Source organism: Schistocerca americana, chromosome 8 (genome assembly GCF_021461395.2).
Source record: "Schistocerca americana isolate TAMUIC-IGC-003095 chromosome 8, iqSchAmer2.1, whole genome shotgun sequence".
NCBI classification, from domain to species: Eukaryota; Metazoa; Arthropoda; class Insecta; order Orthoptera; family Acrididae; genus Schistocerca; species Schistocerca americana.
In genome coordinates, this window is record NC_060126.1 from 366,077,586 (window position 1) to 366,103,801 (window position 26,216).

Consider the following 26,216-nt stretch of genomic DNA (forward strand, 5'->3'; position numbering starts at 1 on the left):
GGTGAGGTGAGACAGTCATCCAAGAGTTGAAGTTACGTAGTCAGATGGCAACCCAAACTAGGGACGGCCCAAGGAACAACCAACAATTTAACCAATTCCCTTCCGTTCGACCAACGGAACAATCATGGAGAATATCGGCCAAGGACAAGAATACAAACAGCATTATGCCTCAAGAAATCGGCGTCTAAAAACCGGCATGGGAACAATAACCACTCTAAGCAAAATATGAACCAAACCACTTAGAAGGCTGTCGAACTACACACTGTGCTGGAAAGCAACTACATGACAAGAAAAAGGCACGCTGCCTACAAACTATGCTAACGACCAGGGCAGGTAACTGGAGTGTTAACGGCCACAAGGCAGAAAATACCACTGGTGCACTTCACTGATAAGTAACAGTCAGTTTAATGATTAGTCACAACATAGGAAGACAGCTGCAATGTTTTACTGACTCCAACACATCATACAATGCTGCTGGCCTGAACAGCCAAGGGGGCCACAGCCTGCAAATGAACGAAGAGAAGTCACGATAGTTGAGGTTTCATAACAGATTAACTGATCACTCAACTTCAGCGTCCAGGTTCAATGGGCAACAAACTTGTTGCTCTCGCAGCTAGCGCTTCACGATCCGACAGTGCATGCACATTGCCAGCGCCCCCAGTCTGGCCTCGCACCGTGGAGACTTGCTTTATGCTCCGTCCGAACCGACTCACTCCATCCAACGCGCAGACAGCATTACAATAAATGGTCAGTCAAAACCACAAGATACACACGGTTCCGCGTAAACACTTCCACAAACAACTCGAACAGTACTAAAACCATTCACTGAGGAACAACAAGGACAAATCAAGAGTCGACACACAGAGAGAACCCAGAAGCAGTCGGAAGACCAACTACACGTCGCCCAATGAGACAACCGACTGAACAGCCAACCAACGGTCATCCCTGCTAAAGTCTCCTTCCATGGGACAGTGCATGTGTGTCACCAGCGGTCGGGCGAGTACTGGCTGTGCAGACCTCATTCCCTACTGAACTCACTGCACACCACGACCTGGAAATACTAGTGGTTGCTCCAAAGATAGTATGACAGTTCTCTTATCGATAGCGCTGTTGCTGCCACTCATGGGCGGGCAGGCAGGCCAGCAACTTAGTGACACCAGTGAATCAAATAAGTAACAGGACAGCAGTACCTCAAAGACAAGATGTCAAGTAATAAACGGCACAAACACGAGTTGTGCACAGCTACACCTCCCCCCACCCCCCCACCCCCACCCCACCCCCCACCCCTCAAACATCAAACTGGGGATCACAAGCCAAAATGAAATTGACCGGCAGTTCCTTGATGAAAACAAAAGACAATGGCCATGAGAAAGCCGCAAGTGAGACGCTCACTCGGACCCACCCGTGCAGAGGGAACACCTGCCCACTGGGCACCCAACATCCCTGCACCAGGAAGGGACTGATCTAAGTCCCACGAGATGACCAACCCAGGTACCATTTCTAGCTCAACAATGAAAAGAGATACCAGAATTTGAGGCAATAAGATGATGTCTTTGAACTAATGCATTAACTGTGCCTGCACCCTGTCTGACTGACTGCCACTAGATTGAGTGCCTTCCAAAACACTAATGGTGTCCTCAAGGCCCCTAATTGCCTTAAACAAAGCTCAAGGGCTGATTCTGTCTCAACCACCACGCCTGGTTTGGTAGAACAGAGTGGATCAGGTTATAGTTGTGGAAAGGGGCCAAAATCAGTTACGGTCAGTTGCACAAAACATACAAACTTTATTTTCTTGAAACACTTAATCAACATGCCGTTAAAAGAACCAATATGGCTGAAGACCAGGACACAACTTATTAAAGTTGCCTTAGGGAATACACATGGCTGAAGGCCTTGGTTACAAAATTTAACATGAAAACTCGGCTGAAGGCCACACACTGGAGATAAAGAACTGAGGGCTTAAGGCCTGGATAACAAGAATTTCAGATAGAGAAGAAAATTTTAAACAAGTGACTTCAAATTTTAATTTAAGACATCTGAAGGCCTTATCTTAAAATATTTCATGTAAAATTTGGCTGAAGGCCACATACTGAACATAGAACAACTCAAGGCCTAAGACCTGGATAATAATAAGGATTTCAAATGGGCAAAATCCCCTTTCTTTTTTTAAAAAAAAGAAGAAATGTTTAAGCAAGAATCTTCCAAGTTTTAGTTTAAGATGGTTGAAGGCCTTATCTTAACATTAAAACAAACCAAATTAATAGATGGCTGAAGGCCTCGCACAGTACTTGAGACGAAAAGAAAATCACAATCTAGAACAACAGAACAGTGGTGCTCAGAAGTGCTCCAAGGGTCAGCCTGAGGAGGTAATGCTAACATAAGTTTAGATGAGACAGGCAGCCAAGCGTAATACTAAATAATCAGATGGCAACCCGACCCAGGAACGGCTGTAGGACCAACCAACAACCTAATAAATTCCCTTCCGCCCGACCAACAGCACGGCAACAGGAATATCACCGACAACGAGGATACCAGCAGCTCTACATCTTGAAAATTGGCGTCTAAATACAGTCAAGACACAATAACCATTCAGAAATATGAACAACACTAAAGGCTGTCGAACTACACGCCGTGCCAGACAGCATCAACATGGCGAGGAAAACACACTGTCAGAAAACTACGCTAACGACCAGGGCAGGTAAATGGAATGTTAACGGCCACAAGGCAGAAGATACCACTGGTGCACTTCACTAATAAGTATCAACCAATTCAATAGTTAAACACCATACAGGAAGACGGCTGCAAAATTTCGCCGACTCCAACACACCATACGTTGCTGCTTGCAGGAACGGCCCAGAAAGCAACAACTGGCAATGAACTAGGAGATGTCACAGCAGTTGAGGTTTCATAACAGGTTGACTGAGCACTCAACTTCAGTGTCCAGGTTCGGTGGGCGATGAAATCTGTAGCTATCGCACCTAGCGCCTCAAAAATCCGACCATGCGTGCACACCGCTAGCGGCCCCAGCCTGACCTTGCACCACGGAGACTTGATCGCTGCTCTGTCCCTACTGACTAACTGCCACACACATGACACACTGAAATATAGCGCTCACACCAAAAATGGTACAGCAGTACTAGTATCAATAAGTGCTGCTGCTGCCACTGCCACTGATGGAGGCAAGTCAGCAACTCATTATGGCAGTAACTCGGAGAGAAATAAGACGCCACTCAATTGTGACAGATGCCAAAGAACAAGGCATCAATGCGAGCCAGTCACGGCTCAGTCAGACTTGTTGTTTGGAGGGGTGGGTGTAATACCCCGTGTTCTTCCTCATCACTGCCTCCTCTATACAGAGCATTTAGACCTACCAATGACACACCTCTATCAGTCAAGTGGATGAGCAGTGATAGATGTTGTACTCCCAGCAGAAAAGGCAGTATCTATTGGAGAGGCCAGTTCTTGAGGTACTTCGATATCCCTGGTGCTTGACTGACCATCAGCATTTTGCCAAACACACCCATTCAAAGCAGCTTCAGTCCCTTTTGAGCAGTCAGTGATTTTCAGCTGCTTACAAATAGCAACTAACTCAACCCGTGCCCAAGAACAGCTATCACAGTGGGTCTGCATTTTGACTGGTATGCTGTTTTTTATGTAAATTGGTCTCACTGATATTGTTCTGACTTCATGATCTGTTACACCACAGGTATTACTAGTTGTGTTTAAGATTTGAAGCTGCAACACCCAAATGTGAGATAAAATTCACAAATTCCCTGAAGACAGTTTTGTGTCTCCAACTCCTATCAAGATTATGCTCACTAGAAGCTCACTAGTGCTGTCAGTGTACACTACTGTTGAACGGAGACAGTTATAATGTTCACAAAACATTATCTCATAAAGGATAAATTTGTAAGTCATAAAATTTCAGACACTGGCTTATAACAAACAGATAAGTGCATAGAAGAAGCTGAAAATATTATTCTCATGCAATTCAATAAAGGGGAAAAGATTTTCTAAAAAGATAATGTTGCAAAAGCTTATAGAATGCACAACTGTCGCTCATAATTTACTAAGAAGTAAGTTACATACCTCACACATAGGCCTCCAAAAATTCTCAAAAAGTGTGCTTCACTGTGTAAACACACATTTTGGAACGATTCTTTTTGAACCAGGACATTGTTGCAAAAGAAGAATCATAAATTCAATCCACGGTTGATGATATAGTGTGAATTTTGTGTAGCACTTATTTATAATTGAAAATAGATATGTCATGACACTCACTAGTTTTGACATAATCAGTAAAGTGTGGGAAAGTGACATGAACAGTAAAATGTTAAAAGCTAGTATTTATAATTGAGTGTATCTGCCACATATAGTGTCACTTAAAGGAAAATCCAGAAGTTGGTTTATAGACAGTAAATAAATAACAAAAGGCATGGATTTTTTACTTAATCAAATTCTTGACACCTCCTACAGTGGCATCCTGAAGACAAACGCTGCAGCGTCAGTTTATCACAGTCAAAAGGAAAATTATGGAGCACCAACAAGCACATCTTTCTCTTGGTGCTGCTAACAATGAACTGTGCATTTTATGTCTTTGTATTCCTTATAAGAAGGCTTCCCAAACTTCAGGCCTGATTCTCTTGGTAATAAGTTTTGCATCATCTAAGGAGCCACTGGTGCTATAGAATGGGATACTCTGTGTGAAGAATTTTCCTGTGGTGTTGTGTCCCAGAGATCTTTAAAATTTTTATATTCCTTTCGCACCATAGATAAAATTCAATCATTTAATATTTGTTGAGATAAAAATATTTTGTTCATGTTTCAGTTCAGTGGACTCGCATTCAGGACGACGATAGTTCAATCCTTTTCCGGCCATCCTGATTTAGGTTTTCTGTGATTTTCCTAAATTGCTTCAGGCAAACGCCGGGATGGTTCCTTTGAAAGGGCACAGCCGACTTCCTTTCCCATCCTTCCCTAATCCGATGGGTCTGACAACGCTGTTTGGTCCCTTCCACCCAAATCAACCAACCAATCATACTTCAGTTATACATCATTTATAATCTCCATTTGTTGCCATGTTCTTACGTACAGCTTGTTTCGACAGAAAAACAGATTTCTTCTTCTAGCACACACTACATTGAATCAATCTTATTCAAATTAACTGCTAAAATTATTTGTAGAAATAAATGATGAATTAGCAAAACATGAGAGAATGTTTCCTGAAAGAATATCAAACAGTTGAATTTTATCTAAGCTGCAAAAGGAATTTGATAGCTTTAAAAAATCTCTGGGACACAATACTAGTGGAAAACCAGAGATTGAACTTACTTACTGAAAAACTTTGTGCCATTGAATTGCATAAACAAAATGCAATGGATGTAACTGTATTTGTAGTGTCTAATGCACGGAAAAAAGAAGTCGTAAGAACGAGCAAAACAAAAATTCCCGCATAATAAATGTAAACAACTAGGTCACTGTGCAGCGGAGTGTCAACTGAATGCTCTTGACTGCAGTAGCACATGGCAGGAAGAGAAGACAACTGGAAAGGCCATATTTACTCACACACCATGGGTTCATCTACTACGAATTGCACTGACATAAATAAATGATTTTGTGATAGTGGCGGCATGAAGCATATCACTATGAGAAACAGTACTTTGTTTTGTACAGTGCTAGAATGAAAAATATTTCATATGTGCCTGATGCAGGTGCTCATATGTTCGCAACCAGAGCCGCTGCATGTAACTGCTACAGCAAAATTTTTTAGTATAAAAGTGTTAGAATTCAGGAAAAGGCCAGCGACAACATCGTCATGTTGGGCTGTGTGAAAAGTGGGCTTTACATGTTGAATATGCCTGTTGTTAGGCCAGAAAAGTCATTTGGAGGTGCTTGATATTATAAATGTTTTAATGATGATTCCAGTCCATATTTTAAATCATACTGGAAGGTCTTCCATTCCATTCCAAACAACTTTTCCATCAGAGCTGTGGTACAAGAAAGAAAGAAAGAAACTTCATCAACTCAGAATTTTTGGCACAGGTTGCTGTGTTAATATAAACAAAAAAATTTTATTCAATGTTTGATACAAGGCTGTCTTTGGACAGTTTGTTGGATATGTCAGTGAGAAAGATGGATTTATATTCTGGATACCTTCCAAAAATAGTGTGATGATTCTTGATGTAAAATTTAAGCTGAAAACAGTTTGTAATTCCCGTTGTGATCATATTAAATTTGATATTCCTTGGCAACCCAGAAGAAGTCAATGTGAAGAAAAATTTAATGCACTTGATCCTGGAGAAAGTAAAGTATCAGATGACAGTAACATAGAATCAACAGAATTCTGTAATGAAGAAGCCTCCGAATTTTCTGGTGAAGATAAACTGGAAAACAGAAGACAACAAAGAAAAAACCAAATGGATAGTGTGTGGTGAGTTCTTGATGCTAACAAAAGCTAGTTCTTTGAATGTGAAGATCCATACAGTGCTTTTTTGCCGTTCAGGCGAATAGAAAGGATAAATGGATGCAACCTGTCAGTGAAGAAATAGAAGCGCTAAAGAGTGTTAGTTGAACGTCCCACAAATCCCAAGGTATTACAGAATCACTGGATTCCATACCAAAAAGTTGCAGTTGGTAGAAGCACTTGCTTCAAAGCCCCATTAGTTGTTAAGTGATATTTTCAGAAACCAGGAACCGATTGCGAAAATACAGAGAGTCCTGTTGTATTTTAAGATACCATTAGAGTTTTTCTAGTGGTAGCTGCTTTAAAGAACATGTGTTGAAACAGTGTGAAGATAGCCTTTTTGAATGGAATGCATCAAGATAGTGAATATATAACAACCACAAGGCTTTTAAGGTAATACACATCAAGCGTCTCTATTGGAATAGGGGCTCTGTTGACTCAAATAAGTCTTAGACTGCTGGGACAAACGTTTTATGAGAGTCTTGAAGTAAGTGGGTTTTCAAACAGTGCTGCAGATCCTTGTTGGTTTTATTGCACAATGAAAATAGACTTCATGTGTCAATTTATGTTGATGGTGGTCTAATTATTGGCAAGTACAGCTTTCTCAAATACTTAACACGAATTTGACATAGGGTACTATTGACAGTTTACATGGCTCCCCCCTCTGCACCCTTCTCTCCACCTCCCTCATCCCTTTCCACCTCCAGCCACTGACATTTGGCCTATAATTATTTCATATCAAGTGCTCATTTTGTACTAGTGCATTAGACAATAGTCAGAGATTTAAACAGATTGTAATTTCATTCAAATGACTTCATAGATTTCTAATTCATTTTTTATCCTTTGAAACATACTGGAGATTACGATGGGAGTAAAATTAATTTTTTAAGGGATTGTTACGCTAGTAAACCTTTGGAAAAAGGCTATTTTAGATCACCTTTCCAGTCACTGAGAAAATAGGCTTTAACAGAAAAGAAAAAGTAGGAAGCTTAATTCAGATAAACAAGTAGCAGCAACAAGAAGGGGTGCCCTCAAGTGGTATTTGTGAAATATCAATGTTGGTTAATGACACCAGAATTAAGATTTCTCAAGGTGATATAGAAATTCTCATTTAAGCAGTCTCTCCCCACAGCGAACATATTTTTATGTGCACTTCAGCCATCTAATATTATGCATAAGTTCCTCCTATGCCTTTGTGTCCATTACTGATTTGGTTTATATTTCCTACAGACTAAACCAACACCTGAGGATGATCTTCGATCTTATGATGATATTGTAGCTGTTGTACATGTTTATGAGCCATTCAAACATACTGACACCAGACATGGAAGAGGTATATTTGCTGAAATACAGCTCCTTGGGAAGCAAACTTTGGCTGACCTCAGAGACAGGATAATCTGTCCAAAGGATCTCGAATGCCCTGGTGATGTCAGTGAGAGTGCTGTAGCAGCTCAGGGAAAAAAAGGAAAGGTAAGAAGCTGTACTACATATTGCAATGAATCTGTATTTGTTTGAAAACTTTTTGCATAATCCTCAGTGTGAATAAATACAGTGCAACCTACTACAGTTGTAGCAAGTAACTATTCATAATGTTAATTTTGCATTAATCTGGCTAATTTAGTAATTGCCAAAACACATTAACTCATGCACAGGCTAACCGCCTTCTCAAAGGGATCCTCCTCCCCTCCCCCAAAACCATCCTTTGCAGACATTTCAGGAATTCCTCGCATCCAGTGTTGCCTCCCAGTCCTTCTTGAAGAACATCCCGACAACCCCCAACATCACCCCAGCTGAATCCTGTGCCATTAAGGAGCTGAAAACAGACCGCTCTATTGTCATCCTCCCGGCGGATAAAGGCTCCACAACTGTGGTACTTGACCGTGTGGAGTATGTGGCAGAAGGACTGCGTCAACTCTCGGACACCTCAACCTACAAAGCTGTTACCCAGGATCCCATTCCCTCCATCCAGACTGAGCTGCAGAAAATCCTAAAAATCCAAGGTCCCTCACAAGGCCTCACAACGGCTTCCATAGACTTACTCACTCCATCTGAGCCCCGTACTCCTACCTTCTACCTATTACCCAAAATCCACAAAGAGAACCATCCTGGCCGTCCCATTGTAGCAGTCTTCAAAGCCCCAACAGAACGTATCTCAGCTCTGGTAGACCAACACCTCCAACCTATCACCCGCACACTCCCATCCTACATCAAAGACACAAACCACTTCCTAGAACGTCTCAAATCCATTCCCACTCGTCTCCGACCTGAAACCTTTCTTGTCACCATAGATGCTACATCCATTTACACAAAAATCCCACATACCCATGGTCTCTCTGCCCTTGAGCACTACCTCTCCCAACGCCCACCTGAAGATCTTACAAAAACCTCATTCCTTATCATGCTTACCAACTTCATCCTAACCCATAATTACTTCACTTTTGAAGGCCAGACCTACAAACAAATCAGGGGAACGGCCATGAACCAGGATGGCTCCGTCCTATGCTAACCTCTTCATGGGCCGCATGGAGGAGGCTTTCCTGAAGACCCAACAGCTGCTTCCCCTGGCCTGGTATAGGTTTATAGAAGACATCTTTGTGGTCTGGACTCATGGTGAAGAGACACTCCTTAATTTCCTCCATAACCTCAACTCCTTTTCGAATCTGAATTCCACCTGGTCCTTCTCCAAAACCCAAGCCACCTTCCTGGATGTTGACCTTCATCTTGTTGAAGCTCACATCCACACGTCTGTTCATATCAAACCCACAAACAAACAACAGTACCTTCACTTTGATAGCTGCCATCCATTCCACATCAAATGCTCCCTTCCCTACAGCCTAGGTATTCGTGGCAAACGTATCTGCTCCAGTGACAAATCCCTCAACAATTACACCAATAACCTGACCAGTGCTTTCCTCTCCCGCAACTATCCTGCAGACCTTGTCCACAAACAGATCTCCCGAGCAATACATTCCTCCCCGTCAACAACAATGTTCCTACCCCCAGACCACACAGAAGCATCCCCCTTGTCACCCAATATTATCCTGGCCTCGAAAACATCAACAAATTACTCCGCCAGGGATATGACTTTCTCAAGTCAACCCCTGAAATGAGATCATCCCTTGACAAAATTCTCTCCACACCCCCAGAGTTGCCTTTCGTCGCCCCCCTAACCTCCGTAACATCCTTGTTAAACCCTACAATATTCCCAGACTACCTACTCCACCCACCGGTTCCTACCCGTGCAACTGACCCCGCTGCAAAACCTGCCCCATGCATCCCCCCACAACCACCTACTCCAGCCCCGCTACTGGTAAAACATACACAATTCAAGGCAGGGCCACGTGTGAAGCTACACATCATTTATCAGCTGACATGCCTGCACTGCACAGCCTTTTACATCGGTATGACAACAACTAAACTGGCTGAGCACATGAACAGACACAGGTGAACTGTCCGCCTAGGAGATGTCCAATACCCAGTAACAGAGCATGCTCTCCAGCATAATTCTAGGGACCTAGGAACCTGCTGCACCGTATGTGCCATTTGGCTTCTCCCACCCAACACCAGTCCCTCTGAACTGCAGAGATGGGAACTTTCACTCCAACACATCCTTTCATCCCGCCATCCCCCTGGACTGAACCTACGTTAAACAACCTCACTCCCATTTACTCTTCAGTCTTCTCTTCTTTCCCTTTCGTCTTTAGCCATTCATGCATCTTTTCATCCTACATAGTTGTGTTTATCTTTATACTGAATACCTCTTTACTTCTGTATGCATCCTCTTTGGTTTGAAGCTGGCACAGTACTTACAGTAGAATATCTTTGGCTTCCCTCTGACAACCATCCCTCCATCCTTGCTACCCTCCCTGTTTTCCTTTCCCTGTTGCTTCATAACCTGGGTTGTGAATAACTGAATCCACTTTCCCTTCTTCCCTCTCTTTCCCCTCTCTCCTCCCTGATGAAGGAACATTTGTTCCGAAAGCTAGGAACGTAAATTTTCGGTTCTGTTTTTTGTGTATCTATCGGCTGTGCTGAGCTGAGGTAAGTCCTGGCTAGCCCCTCTATCTCTTTGTTAGTATTTGTTTCACATCTTTATATGAGGTTTTCCATTAATCATTTATAATCTGATATCTGTGATTTTGGAATCTCTGCTTGACTGAGATGTAATGCAAGTCAGTCGTCCCATATCTCCTGGCATTTTCCAAGAACGAGCATACTTCCTCCTCTTGTGATTCTGAGAAGAGTATTCGCAATTACTACCTGAAATTTACTGCAGAACTCAATCAGCGTTTCTCTTCTCTCATTCCTACTCCCAAGCCCTTATTCTCCCATAACCTTTTCTTGTACGCCTTCTGCTACAACCAAATTAAAGTCCCCCATAACTATTAGATTTCATCTTCCTTTATGTGCTGGATCACCTGTTCAATATCTTTGATCTCTCTCTCTCTCTCTCTCTCTCTCTCTCTCTCTCTCTCTCTCTCTCTCACACACACACACACACACACACACACACTCACACTCTTCTGCTTGTGACATCCGCATGTATACCTGAACTATCGTTGTTTGTGTTCATTTGCTGTTGATTTTGATGAAACCAACCCTGTTGCTGAACTGTTCACAGTAACTCACTCTGTGCACTACCTTGCTATTCATAACAAATCCTACTCCAGTTATACCATTTTCTGCTGCTGTTGATATTATCCTATACTCATCTGACCAGAAATCCTTGTCTTCTTCCCATTTAACTTCATTGATCTGTACTATGTCTAAATTGAATCTGAATGTTTCCTGTTTCATATTTTCTACTTTCCCGACCAAATTCAAACACTACACACTCATTTCAGAATGAGACTTAAATAATTGTGTAATTATATATAGACACTACACATTATGTGAGGTGAGATGGTGTAGTAGTTAAGACAAATGTACCTCTATTCAGAAGGAGTGAGGTTTAATTCTTCTTCCAGCCATCCTGGTTTGTTTTCTATGGCGTACCTAAATCACTTCAGGTGAATGTGAGAATTGTTCCTTGTAAAGGTTGTCTATTTCATATCCCATCCTAGTCCAATTCCGAAGTAGACAAGACAGCATTTCAAGTGGTGTTGTGTGTAGGAATAATGGTATACATTTAAACTCTTTTCAATAATATGTCAATTTCCTGGACTTGTCAAAAGTCCCTGCCCAGTCAGAATGCAAATTAAATTCATGCAAGTCAGAGATCAAACTTCATTGTCTGCACCATTCAATACAGAAGTCTGATTTTGGTTTTGCATTTTGTGGTACCCAGTTGATGACAGCAGCCAGAGCCCATACAGTTTACTTCTGTCTTCAACCAGGTTGTTGTTGGAAGATTGTGTGTGTGTGTAGCAGACTGTCAGTGAATGTTACACCAAAAACAACTGAGAGAAGTGTAGTTTGCAACACACAACACTTACCCACCCACGCTTATTTTTCCTGTCAGGTTTCAGCCTCTGAAAAATGTGACTTGTTGTGCTATCTCATATGTATTCTCAGGATCCTATGAACACAGTATAGAACCTCATCGACTAACTTAACTTGTCCAACAAGAGTTTTTGGGGAGGCTGGTGTTTACATTAATTGTAATCACATTTCATCTTCAGAGTTTCTGTTTGGGTAAGGTACGAACTCAATATCATAAATTGGCTATTTACAGCTGCTAGTGTTTTATATCCAATAAGATTTTATATGTACCTTATACCAGAGTCTTTGGTTCCATAAATTGTTTTAAGATCTGCTTTAGATTAACTGTACATTCTATTTATTATTCTCAGTAATTATTTTAAAAATTTTAATGCAAGATTTACATTATGTTCTGTAGGATATACTCCCTTCAAGTTTTATTTTTATTGAGGATGTCTTCTATAATGACAAAAGGACACCTGGTAATATTGATTACAGTTCCGAAATAAGAACTTGGGCTGAGTCACAAGGAGTAAGCCTAGCATCACTGGAAACTAAGAGCATGGAAAAGACAAAAGTAACAGATCTATGTCTAAGATTTGGTCGTCCATATGTTTTTGTGCACATGGGCAACTGTGAGCATCTCATAGTCTTCCGCACTGCAAGGTATGTTTATATCACATAGTTTATGGCATGAATTTTTAGTTACTTTGTCGCACTTGTAAATGGAATTCAATGTAGAATCCAAAAAAGTTAAAAATGAATCAGTTACGTTAATAGTCATTTATAAACCAATATTTTGCATATCTAGTAGGAAAATAGCTGCATAGAGTTAAGCAGGATGGAAGAATAACTGGGCAAGAATAAACACAGGAGGTCTGTTTGGCCTCTATTGATGTTTTTTTGAAAATGCTGAAGAAGTGGGAGGGGGCTAAGTGGCAGGGGGAGGGGGGGGGGGGGGGGACAGGAGTGGTCTAGTTTGTGACTGGAAACATTAATGAAAAGCTTCTAGAAATAAAATAAAATGTCACAAAAATACTAGTGATGAATATATGTAAGTTTCAACTTGTAATTGAATATGGTTATAAAAGTTTGAAACTTTCTGAAATTGTTTATTCCAATGGCTGAGAATTGTATTTATCATCAGGTTGGATGCCCTTAGAGCCATTGTGCACAGCGACTGTGATGTAATTCAAATAGGAAATGTCAGCAGTCAGTTGTGATTCAATCTTTTTACTGCAGATCTAAATTTCAGCTACAGTATAACTACCATCAGTGCATATGAAATGAGTCATGTGGATTAACGGGCTCGTAAATGCCCATTTTATTAATTGACTTAAGCATCTATGATAGTGGTTTCATAAGTCTGATAAAAAAGAAAGAAGAAATGTTTGTTTTAGAAACAACTCCCCTTACTTCTCCCTTTGAGGGATACACACTTGGCCTAGTGGTCCTCCAGCTTTTTCACCCCATTGGAAAAATAGGTTCTGTCCAGCTTTTTAAAATAATCGTCAGCTGCAATATCACTTCATTTGGTGAAAATTGTTTCACCTCAAGCCCTAGTGTCAAGTTAGGAACAGGAAGAAATCACTTTGGGCTAAGTTTGGTCAATAGGGTGAATGAGGAACCAATTCAGAGCCCAGTTCATACACTATCGCCATTGTTATCACAGGTCTGTTGGATGGTGCATTATCCTGATGAGAGCGCTTTTTTGTGTGGTCTTTATTAAGCCAACGCAAGGTTTAAACAATCCAACAATGAAGCAAAACAGAGCCAGTTATGGTTCTGCCTTTATCCAATTGATCCAAGAAGATTATTCATTGGAATCCCAAAAATCTGTGGCCATCACCTTACCAGTGACTAAATGACTAAATGGTTTTTGGCCTACTTTGGTGCACTTTCACCAGCCTTTGTCCATTGTTTTGACAGCTGTTTTGACCATGGTGTGTAGTGATGGATCAAAGTTTCATCAAGAGTCATAAATAACCGCAAAAAGTCTTTCAGATTGTGATTAAATTTCACAAGACAACATGTTGAAGTGTTGTGCCGGATGCACTTTTGGTAGATATTGAGCTATCACAACACCCACCTTGCACACAGTTTCTTCATAACCGATTCCCCGTGCAGGAGATGCCTATAGTCTCAGCAATCTCACGAATTTGTGTTCAGTGGTCTTGCATTACCATATCATGGATTTTGTCAATGGTCTCCTTTGTGGTGATCTCGGTTAGATGGCCTGGGTGCACTTCATCTTCAGTGCTTGTCCGACCCTGTTTAAATTTATTACTTCAAAATGCTGAAGTTGCTCTATCATCATTACGGTTTAGATACATTTACTACTAGGAGTTCATAAAGTCAAACTTAGTCACTCATTTAGTTATCTTTTGGTTGGTTACATTTTTTTATATAAATATTAGTGCTAAATCTGGTTTTCAAATTACAGTCTGACATGACAGTCACATATGATGTGGTCCTTCATACCTAATGGTAATGGCTGATTAATGTAACTAGGATGTAAATGATTGGTAGCTTGACAATTTGTACCTATTTTTAAGCACTTTATTTTCTAACCTATTTTACATTATGAATACCATTTACATCACATTTATGTGGTGGCTGATGTTTGTGTTTACACATCTCGTGGATTATTACGCAATGATTATCCCAGTGTTTAGCATTTAGATATTGCAGAGGTTTGTATCTGCTTGCTATGGGATAGATGTTTGTCTGTATTTGGAACTTTCTTCTACGTCTACCACATTCTTCCAAAGCAGTGAAGTCTTGAGAAATAATTATAGCTGCGCTTCCCCTCCCCCCCCTCCCTCCCTCCCTCCCCCCCTTTCTCTTTGTTCTGTACTCTCTTCATTCAGTGACTGGATTAGCCAATGGTTCCTGAAATCCTCTCGAACAGAGTTGTTAATGAGGGTTTTTTTTTTCTCTTCCTTGTTTGCCTCTTCCTGTGTGAATTTGATGGTGTTGCATGTAATCATACACGACCGATGATGAACTTTGAAAGTACGTATGACATGGAGACTGCAGTCTGTGCTTTGTGGTAGAGAGTTAGCAAGAAGAATGCTCAAAGTGTATAGGTTGGCAGGCAACAGTCACATAGGCACCTGTCCCTTTGGGACAGAGTGATGGAATCACACAACACCCACAACCTGAATGTTTTTCTGTGCCAGTGCCTTGTTACTTTACACGAGCTCTTTTTGTCGTCAGTGTTTCTGTTCCTTGTGCTTGGGTATAGTATAGTGTCGGTGTTGACAGTGACATAGAAAGTTTCTCCTATTAATTTCCGACGTGTGTCGCTTCTGTACGCTGAGTGATCCTCAATTTTTGAATGAATGCTTTTTGCTTTACTTGTATGGCTCTATTACAAATACATGAAAAGCTAATTTTCTGAAACATTATTTATGGTGGTGTAAATTCCTTGGTGGAAGACAGGTAATGGACGTAGTAAAGGTACTAACTCGCTGAACAGTTGAGGTGCTGAGTTGTTGACAGGCACATAAACAAGTCTCTCTCTCTCTCTCTCTCTCTCTCTCTCTCTCTCTCTCTCTCTCTCTCTCTCTCTCTCTCACACACACACACACACACACACACACACACACACACACACACACACACAGTATTTCCTTCTCATCCCATCTGGTAAGTTTTCTGTGACCCGTGGCTCTGTGTGACTTTCCCGAAATCTGCCTCTTTTCCTACACGCCTGCAGTCCTTTCCCTTCACCCCTCTTCCTTCCCCTTCAACCCTTCTGTCTCCGAAAGCTTGCCTAATTATAACCTTCTAAATGTGTGTGTTCTGCTGCTGCTGCTCTTGGTGAGTACATTTTTTATCTATACAATTAAATTATTTAACTACTATCTTTGATATTTTTGACTCTGGTTCTATTAAGTCTATTACTTTCATTTTATTTCTTTATTCAGGGTGTGAAAACTTCATTGTAGATTGTTTTCATTGGCAGTAAGTTAATCAATGTCAACCTGCGTATAGAACTGAAGGAGTCTTTGAAGAAGAATAGCAGTAGTATCTTTGATCAATTCGGCCTCTTTGTTCAATTCAGCCTCTTTGTTTAATTTCAGTGTATATCAGCATGTACGAATATAAGTTTTTGAGAATTTTCGGAAGTTTCAGTTGTTACTTGTAATGTATTTCATAGTAAACCAGTATTTTTGATTTGCTTGCTGTATCATATATTATAACTAACGTATCATGTGAAATTGAGTGTTCCCTTTTAAGCATGAATGTATAGTGTCTACATTTATTATAAATTAATGCTATTGTTGAGTTTGTTGGTGACACTAACATCTAAAAGTATTTCAGGAGATTAATAACTTTTATGTTGGTTTTATTTATTTTTTTAATAGAAATCTCAATAGCATTCTAATTAACCAGCAGGCGTATTTGGGAGTTACTGGTTTATTATTCTATAAAGTGTTGCACATGCCACAGTACAGCTCAGCTGTGAGTGCTGTTGTCGTACAAACGATTAGTTAGTTGACATTTAGAAGTAGCTGTAAATCACCATTGCTAATCTCAAATGATTGGAAGCTGTTGCAAATAGGTGTATTGGGAGGGCTCCCAAGAGTCATGTAGAGGAGATATAAAAATCTCAACCTCTGTCCTCTCCTGTGAATACTGTTTCTTCTACAGGTAATAGAGCATCAGTCACCACTATTCGCACACTCGACTGTGAGTGGCATGTCAGTAGTAGGGTTAGGTACCCTATGTGGGGGAGACAAGAACCAGGGCTAGTTCAGGGTTCCACACCCAGCCCCTAGCAATGACTTTGAGGTGCTGTCTTCAACTGAAACTGAGCCAGTGAGACTCACTTCACCTGTTGGGGAAGATGCTGTGTTCTGTGTAAAGAGCAAGCAAACACAAAAGGACAGGGGTCTATTAATCCTTGGCAGTCCAAACGTATGGTAAATAATGGGACCCTGTATGGAAATAGTTGTAAGAGATGGGAAGGAACATCAGGTGCACTTAATCTGTTTGCCTGGAGACCTCATTAACCATGTTGAAGAAGCTATTCCAGATGCCATCGAGGTAAAAGGATGCAACCAACTGCAGATTATGGTGCGCATTGGGACAAATTATGCCTGTTATCTGGGATCTGAGGTCATATGTGGACTGTTCAAGAAAGTGGCATAGAAGGTTGAGATGATCAGCCTTTCTGATGGAATTTCAATAAAGCTCACAATCTGCAGCAATGCTACCAAAGCTGACCGCAGCCCCCTGGTTCTGTGTCGAGTGGAGGGGCTAATCTAGAGACTTCAAAGGTTCTAAAAATCAAGGCTACAATGTCCTGGACTTACCCCATAGGGTTGAGATCTGGAGGATCCACCTAAATGGGTCAGGTGTATGCCACACATTAGACGCTGCTGCCCAGGTAGCTTTTGGTGTGTGGGGTGTGCATGTAATGGCCTTTTTAGATGTTTCTTCATCTAGTCCAGATAAGCATAGCTATAATAGATACAGACATGTCGGTAGATCAACAGAAATTCCTCAGTAGGTAAGAGTAATTAAAATCCTAGTGATTAACTGCCAAAGAACTTGCAACAAAGTGCCAGAAATCGTGGAGGAATAAAGAAAAACAGAAGGTGGCTGCAAAGCAGCTTGGCAAGGTGCAGACTGGTCTGCTTAGCCATAACAGATGGAATTAGCAGCACATCCATTGCTGGGATGGAGACCCACATGCACTGCTGGTATGGAGACCATACTGGGCATGCCCCCATCTGCTTTTTGACAAACAGCATGTAAGGATGCCATCCCTGAAGTTCACTTTGTGAGAACAGGATCTGAAAACCCGTGTCCTTGTGTCAAACTGCCTTTCACTTTCATTGTCTTCATTGAAGTTTGCTCTAGTATCATATCAGACCATACACCACACCAAAATTGTGACTGTGAAAAATTGGGACTTTGTACGGGCGCTGATGACTGCACAGTTGAGCATCCCACAAACCAGTCACCACCACCACTGAAATTTATCACGTCGCCTAGTGGTGAAGTAGCCTTCAGTTGTAAATTGTTGAATTCAGTAGCATCCATTCAGTTTTCCAATGTGAGCATGTCTTGTAAATAATGATGAGCAGTTTTAGCATACAGGAAATGACCAGCAACGCAAAAGTACAGTAGCATTTCCTGCCTGGTATTTAAATACAGCCGGGCGAGATTAGCCGAGCTGTCTAAGGCGCTGCAGTCGTGGACTGGCAGAGGCCCGAGTCCTCCCTCGGGCATGGGCATGTGTGTTTGTCCTTAGGATAATTTAGGTCAAGTAGTGTGTAAGCTTAGGGACTGATGACCTTAGCAGTTAAGTCCCATAAGATTTCACACACATTTGAACACAACATTTAAATACAGTTTCCAGGACATTCAGCCACAGCGAACTGTTTTGTGGACATAACCATGGGATAACATGACACACATAATTTAGCTGTTTTTCCTCTTGCTTCAATGTTGCAAATCACGTTTTTGAACTCTATTATCATATTTATGTAATCTTTGTATTCAAGGCATTTGAATACGGAAGGTCTTTTATGGGGAAGCAACATTTCCTCAGTTATTATCGTTTCATTATCTTTGAACTTAGTCTCCTGAAAGGTGTAATATGACAATACTATGTGAACCAGTGTATGTGCTTTGCTCTGCTCAAACGCACGCATGCCCACTCAAAACTGTACCGAAACTGTTCCCAGGAAATATTGTGGATTGTAAGTCTCTATGGCACTTCGTGCCATTATTGTACCAATGCACCCCAATAAGGGTATTGATGGATGATTATGATGATGATGATGATGATGATGATGATGATGATGATGATGTAGTAGTAGTAGTAGTAGTAGTAGTAGTAGTAGTAGTAGTAGTAGTAGTCCCATACTCCTTGACAGAGCGTAGGGGAACGATTCGGGAGACATGCACCGCCATACTTGGCAAGGTCCAAGGGGAGGTGGTTTGCAAGTGCCTTCGTCTGACTGTAATGGGGATGGATGATGATGATGATGATGATGATGATGACACAAATACACCGTCATCTCGAGGCAGGTGAAAATCCCTGACCCTGTTGGGAATCGAACCTGGGACCCCGTGCTCGGGAAGCGAGAACGCTACCGCGAGACCACGAGCTGCGGACCAGTGAGGGTATTAGAAGGGGAAATACACCCAAACGTACAATGGCATGTTCTAAATTACTGCCTTCACTTCCAACAATATCCATCGCCATCAGATAAAGTGAATTATCGAATGTGACAAAGTCACCTTTGATCATGTTTTATGCGTTTGTTCAATGCTGTTAGAAGAAATGTATATATTGTCATGAAAAGTTGGAGGATAATTTAAGAATGGGAGGCACAATTTTTTTGGAACAAACGGACTTTTTGTGGTTTCTTCCACTCCGGCACGCCAGTGAATTTCTTCCACTTTCCGTAAAGCCACAGAATCTCATATTCAGAGAGCAGTTCCTTCAAGCACTCAGGTTCATCAAAATTGAGATCCTTTATAATAATATTGTTTAAGCCATCGTGATTTGCTTTTTGATAAGTGATCAGCTAAGGTGTACCAACTGTAGACAAAAATTCAGAAGGTGAATGTCTTCTTTCCCGATAAGTGTTCTAGTCAGACCATAGCTGTATAAGGAGTGACTACCATGATTCTTACCACGTAATGGGAAGTATTCAAAGCGTTAGTCACGCAGATGTAAAATCAGTGTTATCACAGATGAACTGGATGACTGCTTCACTGGTTATGTTCAGATGCTCAGGTCATGCAGTCGAAGATGTCTCAAATAGGAAGCTTCCATGTATGGAGCTGCAAATCCAATTGCACTAAGAGTCGACAATGTCTTGATCTGAATCTTTTGTACATGAATGTACTGAGCCCAATTCAATAATGGAGATAGAAATGACCAGGGCCTTACTGCAGAAATCACTGCATGTGGCATTGCAACTCACATTTTTTCCATTTATCTAGAGGTTTTTGTTTGTTTTTTTCAAAATCAACAACTCAAAGAAATGCAGCAATGTTTCAGAGATCTTTGATTGGGCACCTGATAAGAAATTGTCAGGTGGGGATATTCTGATGTATTATAGACCTGTGTACAGATGTCCTCATGAAGTGTATCTGCAACAGCACATACAATTCTCAGGTATTCTTGTGGATCAGATAGCTTCCTGTTATAGGAACTATCAGACAGTATTTTACAGCCTGTACATTCAAAATACACTATTGTGCTCTTTTTAAGTCTGTCAGCAGTCATTATTTCTTCACCATACTTCCAGAAGAGTCAGGTTTTTATGGGCCTTACATGTGCCTCCCAGTCATTTGTGATTTTCACCTTGAACTCTTGCAATGTAAGCTGACACTCTTCTGATTGTTTGGTGTATGAAGAAGTAATTTCCATTGCTTCAGCTGTCTGTGTGGATTGAGGAATTCCTTGTTTTCCTCCATCCCTGACGGCCGGTAAAAATCCTACTTATAAAACAATGAGCACCTTTAGCAGATATGTCCTCATCACGAATATTTTCCAATACTTCACGAGCCCAGTCTTCACCTCACCTTTCAGCTACCCGAATAACAGTACCTCATAATTAAAGTTTCATCACTTTAGAACAATATTTTGCTTTGATTGGGGAAATCTGCTTAGTTTCTCCCAAATAACATCAGTTTCCTCACCAGAATAAAAGCTGTGTTTCTTAACATCAGATATCTTCTTGTATGATCAAACATTCAACATTGCTGGTGCAGGGCCTTTTGTTAAAGATGACCTAATCAGTTTTGGTTTATTGTACTTCTCCTGACAAGCATTTTGCACTTCAACTTCAGTCAGACCGGTTAATAACTTACGATGTGCTGCGATTTTTCTATCCTGGCTGTATTGTGATAAGGTAAATTGCCATAGCACATAAGCACACCTCCATATGATCTGGAGCACACATTTTAAATGCACTGGCCACAAAACTAAACTCAAATGAGGAAATGAGAATTTTGCAAAGCACAAGGAGTTTCGGAACACATACCTTGCACAACACAGGAAGACTGGGCGCAGCTAACAGTGGAAATAATAATAAAGGAACAGCAGTCTCTGCTGGTTATGACATGTAAATCGAGGGAGATCTACAGATACGTCTACACGTGAAGGTGGGATAGAGTTATGTCTTCCTATTGGAAATTTCATTACACTGAATAACTTTGACTTACAGAAAAACAACAAAATGGAATTACCGTGGCTTTCAATGTATGAACGCTTAATAGTGCCTAAGACTAAAAAACTATGTGCTTTTTTAGCATGAAATTTCATGCTCTACTACTTTAACTTCACATTTTTCATTTGGAGTAGCTGTTTTTGAGTTACAGGCATTGAAACTGACACACACACACACACACACACACACACACACACACACACACACACACAGAGTTGTCCTGAGGGTTTAGAAGGTTGAAAGCTTGGATTCTGCATACTCTCGACTACATACACAAGATTAAAAAAAATAATTCTACCTATTTTCTGCAAGAGGGGTTTCTTTTGTGATGCCATTACTGGACTATTAGCCCATGCACTGAGTGGTTGCTGGATTTGTTACAGATTGTATAACATACACACAGACGTTTCTTATAAGTTTCAAATAGCATGTGGATCTCCAGCGATGACAAAGAAAATAGCATCAGACAACTAAGTCAGTTTTACCCCCAAGTACTTGGGCCTAACAGAGCAGAATTTATGTAACTACACTACTGGCCATTAAAATTGCTACACCAAGAAGAAATGCAGATGATAAACGGGTATTCATTTGACAAATATATTATACTAGAACTGACATGTGATTACATTTTCACACAATTTGGGTGCATAGCTCCTGAGAAATCAGTACCCAGAACAACCACCTATGGCCGTAATAACGGCCTTCATATGCCTGGGCATTGAGTCAAACAGAGCTTGGATGGAGTGTGCAGGTACAGCTGCCCATGCAGCTTCAACACGATACCACAGTTGCATCAAGAGTAGTGAGTGGCGTATTGTGACGAGCCAGTTGCTCGGCCACCATTGACCAGACTTTTCAGTTGCTGAGAGATCTGGAGAATGTGCTGGCCAGGGAAGCAGTCAAACATTTTCTGTATCCAGAAAGGCCCGTACAGGACCTGCAATATGCGGTTGTGCATTATCCTGCCGAAATGTAAGGTTTCGCAGGGATTGAATGAAGGGTAGAGCCACGGGTCGTAACACATATGAAATGTAACGTCCACTGTTCAAAGTGCCGTCATTGCGAACAAGAGGTGACCGAGACGTGTAACCAATGGCACCCCATAGCATCACGCCAGGTGATACGCCAATATGGCGATGATGAATACATGCTTCCAATGTGCGTTCACTGCGATGTCGCCAACACGGATGCGACGATCATGATGCTGTAAACAGAACCTGGATTCATCCGAGAAAATTACGTTTTGCATTCATGCACCGAGGTTCGTCATTGAGTACACCAACGCAGGCGCTCCTGTCTGTGAAGCAGCGTCAAGGATAACCGCAGCCATGGTCTCCGAGCTGATAGTGCATAATGCTGCAAACATCGTCGAACTGTTTGTGCAGATGGTTGTTCTCTTGCAAACGTTCCCATCTGTTGACTCAGGGATTGAGACATGGCTGCACAATCCGTTACAGCCATGCGACTGCTAGTGATAAGAGGCCATTGGGATCCTGCACGGCATTCCGTATTACCCCCCTGAACCCACCGATTCCATATTCTGCTAACAGTCATTGGATATCGACAAATGCGAGCAGCAATGTCACGATACGATAAACCGCAATCGCGAAAGGCTACAATCCGACCTTTATCAAAGCTGGAAACGTGATGGTACGCATTTCTGCTCATTACACGAGGCATCACAACAACGTTTCACCAGGCAACGCCGGTCAACTGCTGTTTGTGTATGAGAAATCGGTTGGAAACTTTCCTCATGTCAGCATGTTGTAGGTGACGCCACCGGCACCAGTCTTTTGTGAATGCTCTGAAAAGCTAATCATTTGCATATCACAGCATCTTCTTCCTGTCGGTTAAATTTCGCGTCTGTAGCTTGTCATCTTCGTGGTGTAGCAATTTTAATGGCCAGTAGTGTAAATATATTATGACATACACATCAGTCTTTTAATCGTAACTGACAAAATTTTTTTAAAGATATATGAATGTAGAAAATACATGCACCAGCATAGGTAAAAGCGAATCTTAGTAGACCAGCTAATCTCAGACAGAATGAGGTAAAATGGAAGCCCCTTTACAATTATAAATCTTTAACTTGGGTGCATCCTTACTACCAGAATCCTGCCAGCCAAACCAGCAGCCAGTAGTGTAAGCCTTTTCAGCTAACAGCAGACAAAATTCATTAGCAAAAGCACAGGGGTTTCCATGAACCGAGGCAGTCCCTTTATTGCGCACGAGTAATAGTGTTCACCATAATTCCTATGTTAGGCCTATCAGAATTACGGATTGTATATGTGCCCACGTCCACCAACCAAGACAGCAGGATACAGGCCTAGTTGATCTCCAGAGTACAACCTGCTACCCCACAGGCAGAGGGCAGCAGTCGTAGGCGCACTCCTCAAAGTAAACATCCACTATCCAGATGTGGTGTGTGGGCCTCCACAGCTAATTTTACATAACTCCTTTGATTTAAGAGGAGACAGTTGGTAAATGGGATTGACGTACACAGACAACAGAGAAACTATAGCTAGGAGATGAAACCAAAGGCATTCTGCATGCAAAGGTGTCCACACAGGTGCAAGTGTGGCTCAAAAGCCTTCAGGATTTATGGGGAAATAATTTATCCCAAATACGTAAACACACTCACACGCTCACTCACACTTCAGTATGCCTAGTCACATTTAAACATCTCAGTTCCATCACTTTCTGCAGAAGACATTTTCAGGGGCAGAGGAGACATAGGAAGTTGGTTTTCCAATGTAAACTGTTGAATAAATGTGCATTGTACTTTCTCACCTAATCTAAACTGCTAAACTATTCATTAGTAATCATACAACATACTAAACAAATAAAATAAATCATGATGTCCCCCAACCATTGCTGAAAATCACAGATTTACAGTGACCTGTGCTATGGAACTTCTGGTGTAGAAGTGTTTGTGTTGGTTGCTTTATTTAGCACTGATATTCACAACTTGTCAAATTTCAGTCCTTCTTTTCTGTTAAAAGTTGTTTTGGTGTGCCTGAACTTCTATGCCTAACTCTGCATCCTAGCATAGTCATAATTGCACCGTAATAAAACCTAGTATTGGAGAATAGAATTTGGTGCTTTATCTGCTAATGTTAATTTTATCCCAGACAGCAATGACCGGTATGTTCTTTGAGCCAAATAGGTGTTGATGCTGGTTTTAGTATTTCCTATGGGCACTTGGCAGTATAATCTGAATCACAATGTAAGTTTCTCTCTACAAATTAGAAGTTATGTACATTACTGATTCTTGAATTTAGTAGCACATCTCCAGCACCTTATAGAGATGACCATGAGAAATGATCAGCTGTTCCAATATTTTCCTTGGAAATTTTCATTGTGAACAATAGGAACAAGTAAAAATTTTAAGGAACCATACTCCTCAGTCAGCCTATAAAGTAAGTTTTTATGATTTTTTAAACTAATAGAAGTGATCCGTGTAAACCTTTGCACATTATTTATTGATTCTTGGACAACATTTTCGGAATTTTGTAAGAAATTAAGTCATCGTGAAGCCCCCTGTCCAAGGAGTTAAAGTTGCCCTGTCCAAAATAAGGTGTGACCATGACGGAAGTCCTGAAGTCTGCAATTCTTATCTGAAATCAAAAAACAAACAATTCTCTTAATCTGTGGGATATTGCACGCAGAGTAATGGCACAGTTTTTGAAATTTGGAAAATAATAAAACAGTGGGTGTTTGAAACAGAACTGTAGTTTTGTTATATGTTTTCAGTAAATTAAAATAAAAATTACCCTGTTATTTTATGTGAATGTGCCTGAGGAGTAATTCATCCAAATTTTATTTGAGTTTCTTCATTAGCTTAAAAAAATTAAAAATTGCTTATTTTATAGACTGACTGAGGCGAATGGACCCTTGATGCTGCCAGGTAACAGAATCGCATTGTAATGAAAGATTATTTGTTACAAATGAAACTGTATGTAGTAAATTGAACAAAGAAGAAATCGCGTACTTTTTCTAGCCAAAGTGACAAAAGAAAAAATTGGGATTGGAAACTTCAAAGTTCAGGACAGATGATATTCTCTCTCCAGTGGTGTCAAAAAGTGACAGCTTGTCTCCCAGATTGTACTGTTTCCTGATTGAATTCAGCTTTATTTTGACTCATGTTCAATAATTCCATCAATGAGTGTTAATTCACTGTGTTTAACAAAAATGAGTATTGACCATACGCCCACCTTTCTCACATGATAAACTTCTATTTTACTTTTTCCAAAGATTTTCTTCTGCTGATGTGTCATATTGTTTTCAGGCTACTGCATGAAACTGACTGCCTACAGTCAGCAAAGTATCCACTCTATACATCTTTATTCAGGAGGCAGTGTAAAACATGCATGATGTGCCAGAAAATTACTGCAAAGTAAGTGAACATTATTGTGCCTTAAAATTTCTAAGATTTGTTGTTCTACCTTCAGTGTCAATATCTTACATGTAGATGTAAAGGCTCTCTGTCAAATAATCATTTGAGATATGCACTAGGGAAAAACTTCCCATGTTTGATTTGCCCTTCATTTTTCTAAATTGTGTATTCAAACAGCCATATGTAGTACATATGGGGAAATAAATGATACAATAACAATGTAAAATGTAATCAAAGGTGATACAGTGTTTGGGTATGTCAGACATTCCTGGTTCATTTACTTATGTCTCAATGGCTTTTGTTTAGTGGAATGAGTGACTTCAGTAACAAAAACATTTTATTTGCAGTAATTCATTGCTTGATTGATTGATTAGGCATGCAACCTAAAGTTGTGGAATGTTTGTTTAGCTCTATTAAATTTTGCCGTGTATTAAAGTGCACGTCATTTATGTGAGCGGCAGAGTTTAGGTTCGTTCTGCGCATCTGACGTCACAAAACACGGTCAGCCAATGAACAGAGAACGACGTTGCCACATCTCGACTGCAGTGCAGAGCATGGACGAGTGTCTTCAGTTTTAGAAACGTTCAGTCATAAATAAAGTAATAGAACAAAAGCAATGTCTTGATAGCAGACATTCTTTTATAGAAAGTTTGGAAAAAGCATTCTTTATACCAGTTGCTTCATATTCTATTAATTAATTAATTAAAGGAAACAAGCAACAAGCAATAAG

General features: G+C 40.8%; 1 protein-coding gene across 1 annotated transcript in view; it reads left to right on the forward strand.

Annotated features, from left to right (window-relative positions):
- LOC124544897 (snRNA-activating protein complex subunit 3-like) overlaps positions 1-26,216 on the forward strand; it is a 62,999-nt gene that overhangs the window by 25,464 nt on the left and 11,319 nt on the right. The window contains exons 3-5 of the mRNA XM_047123628.1: positions 7,694-7,933; positions 12,303-12,550; positions 25,379-25,486. Coding sequence (XP_046979584.1) covers positions 7,694-7,933; positions 12,303-12,550; positions 25,379-25,486 — 596 coding nt within the window. The remainder of the gene's footprint in view (positions 1-7,693; positions 7,934-12,302; positions 12,551-25,378; positions 25,487-26,216) is intronic.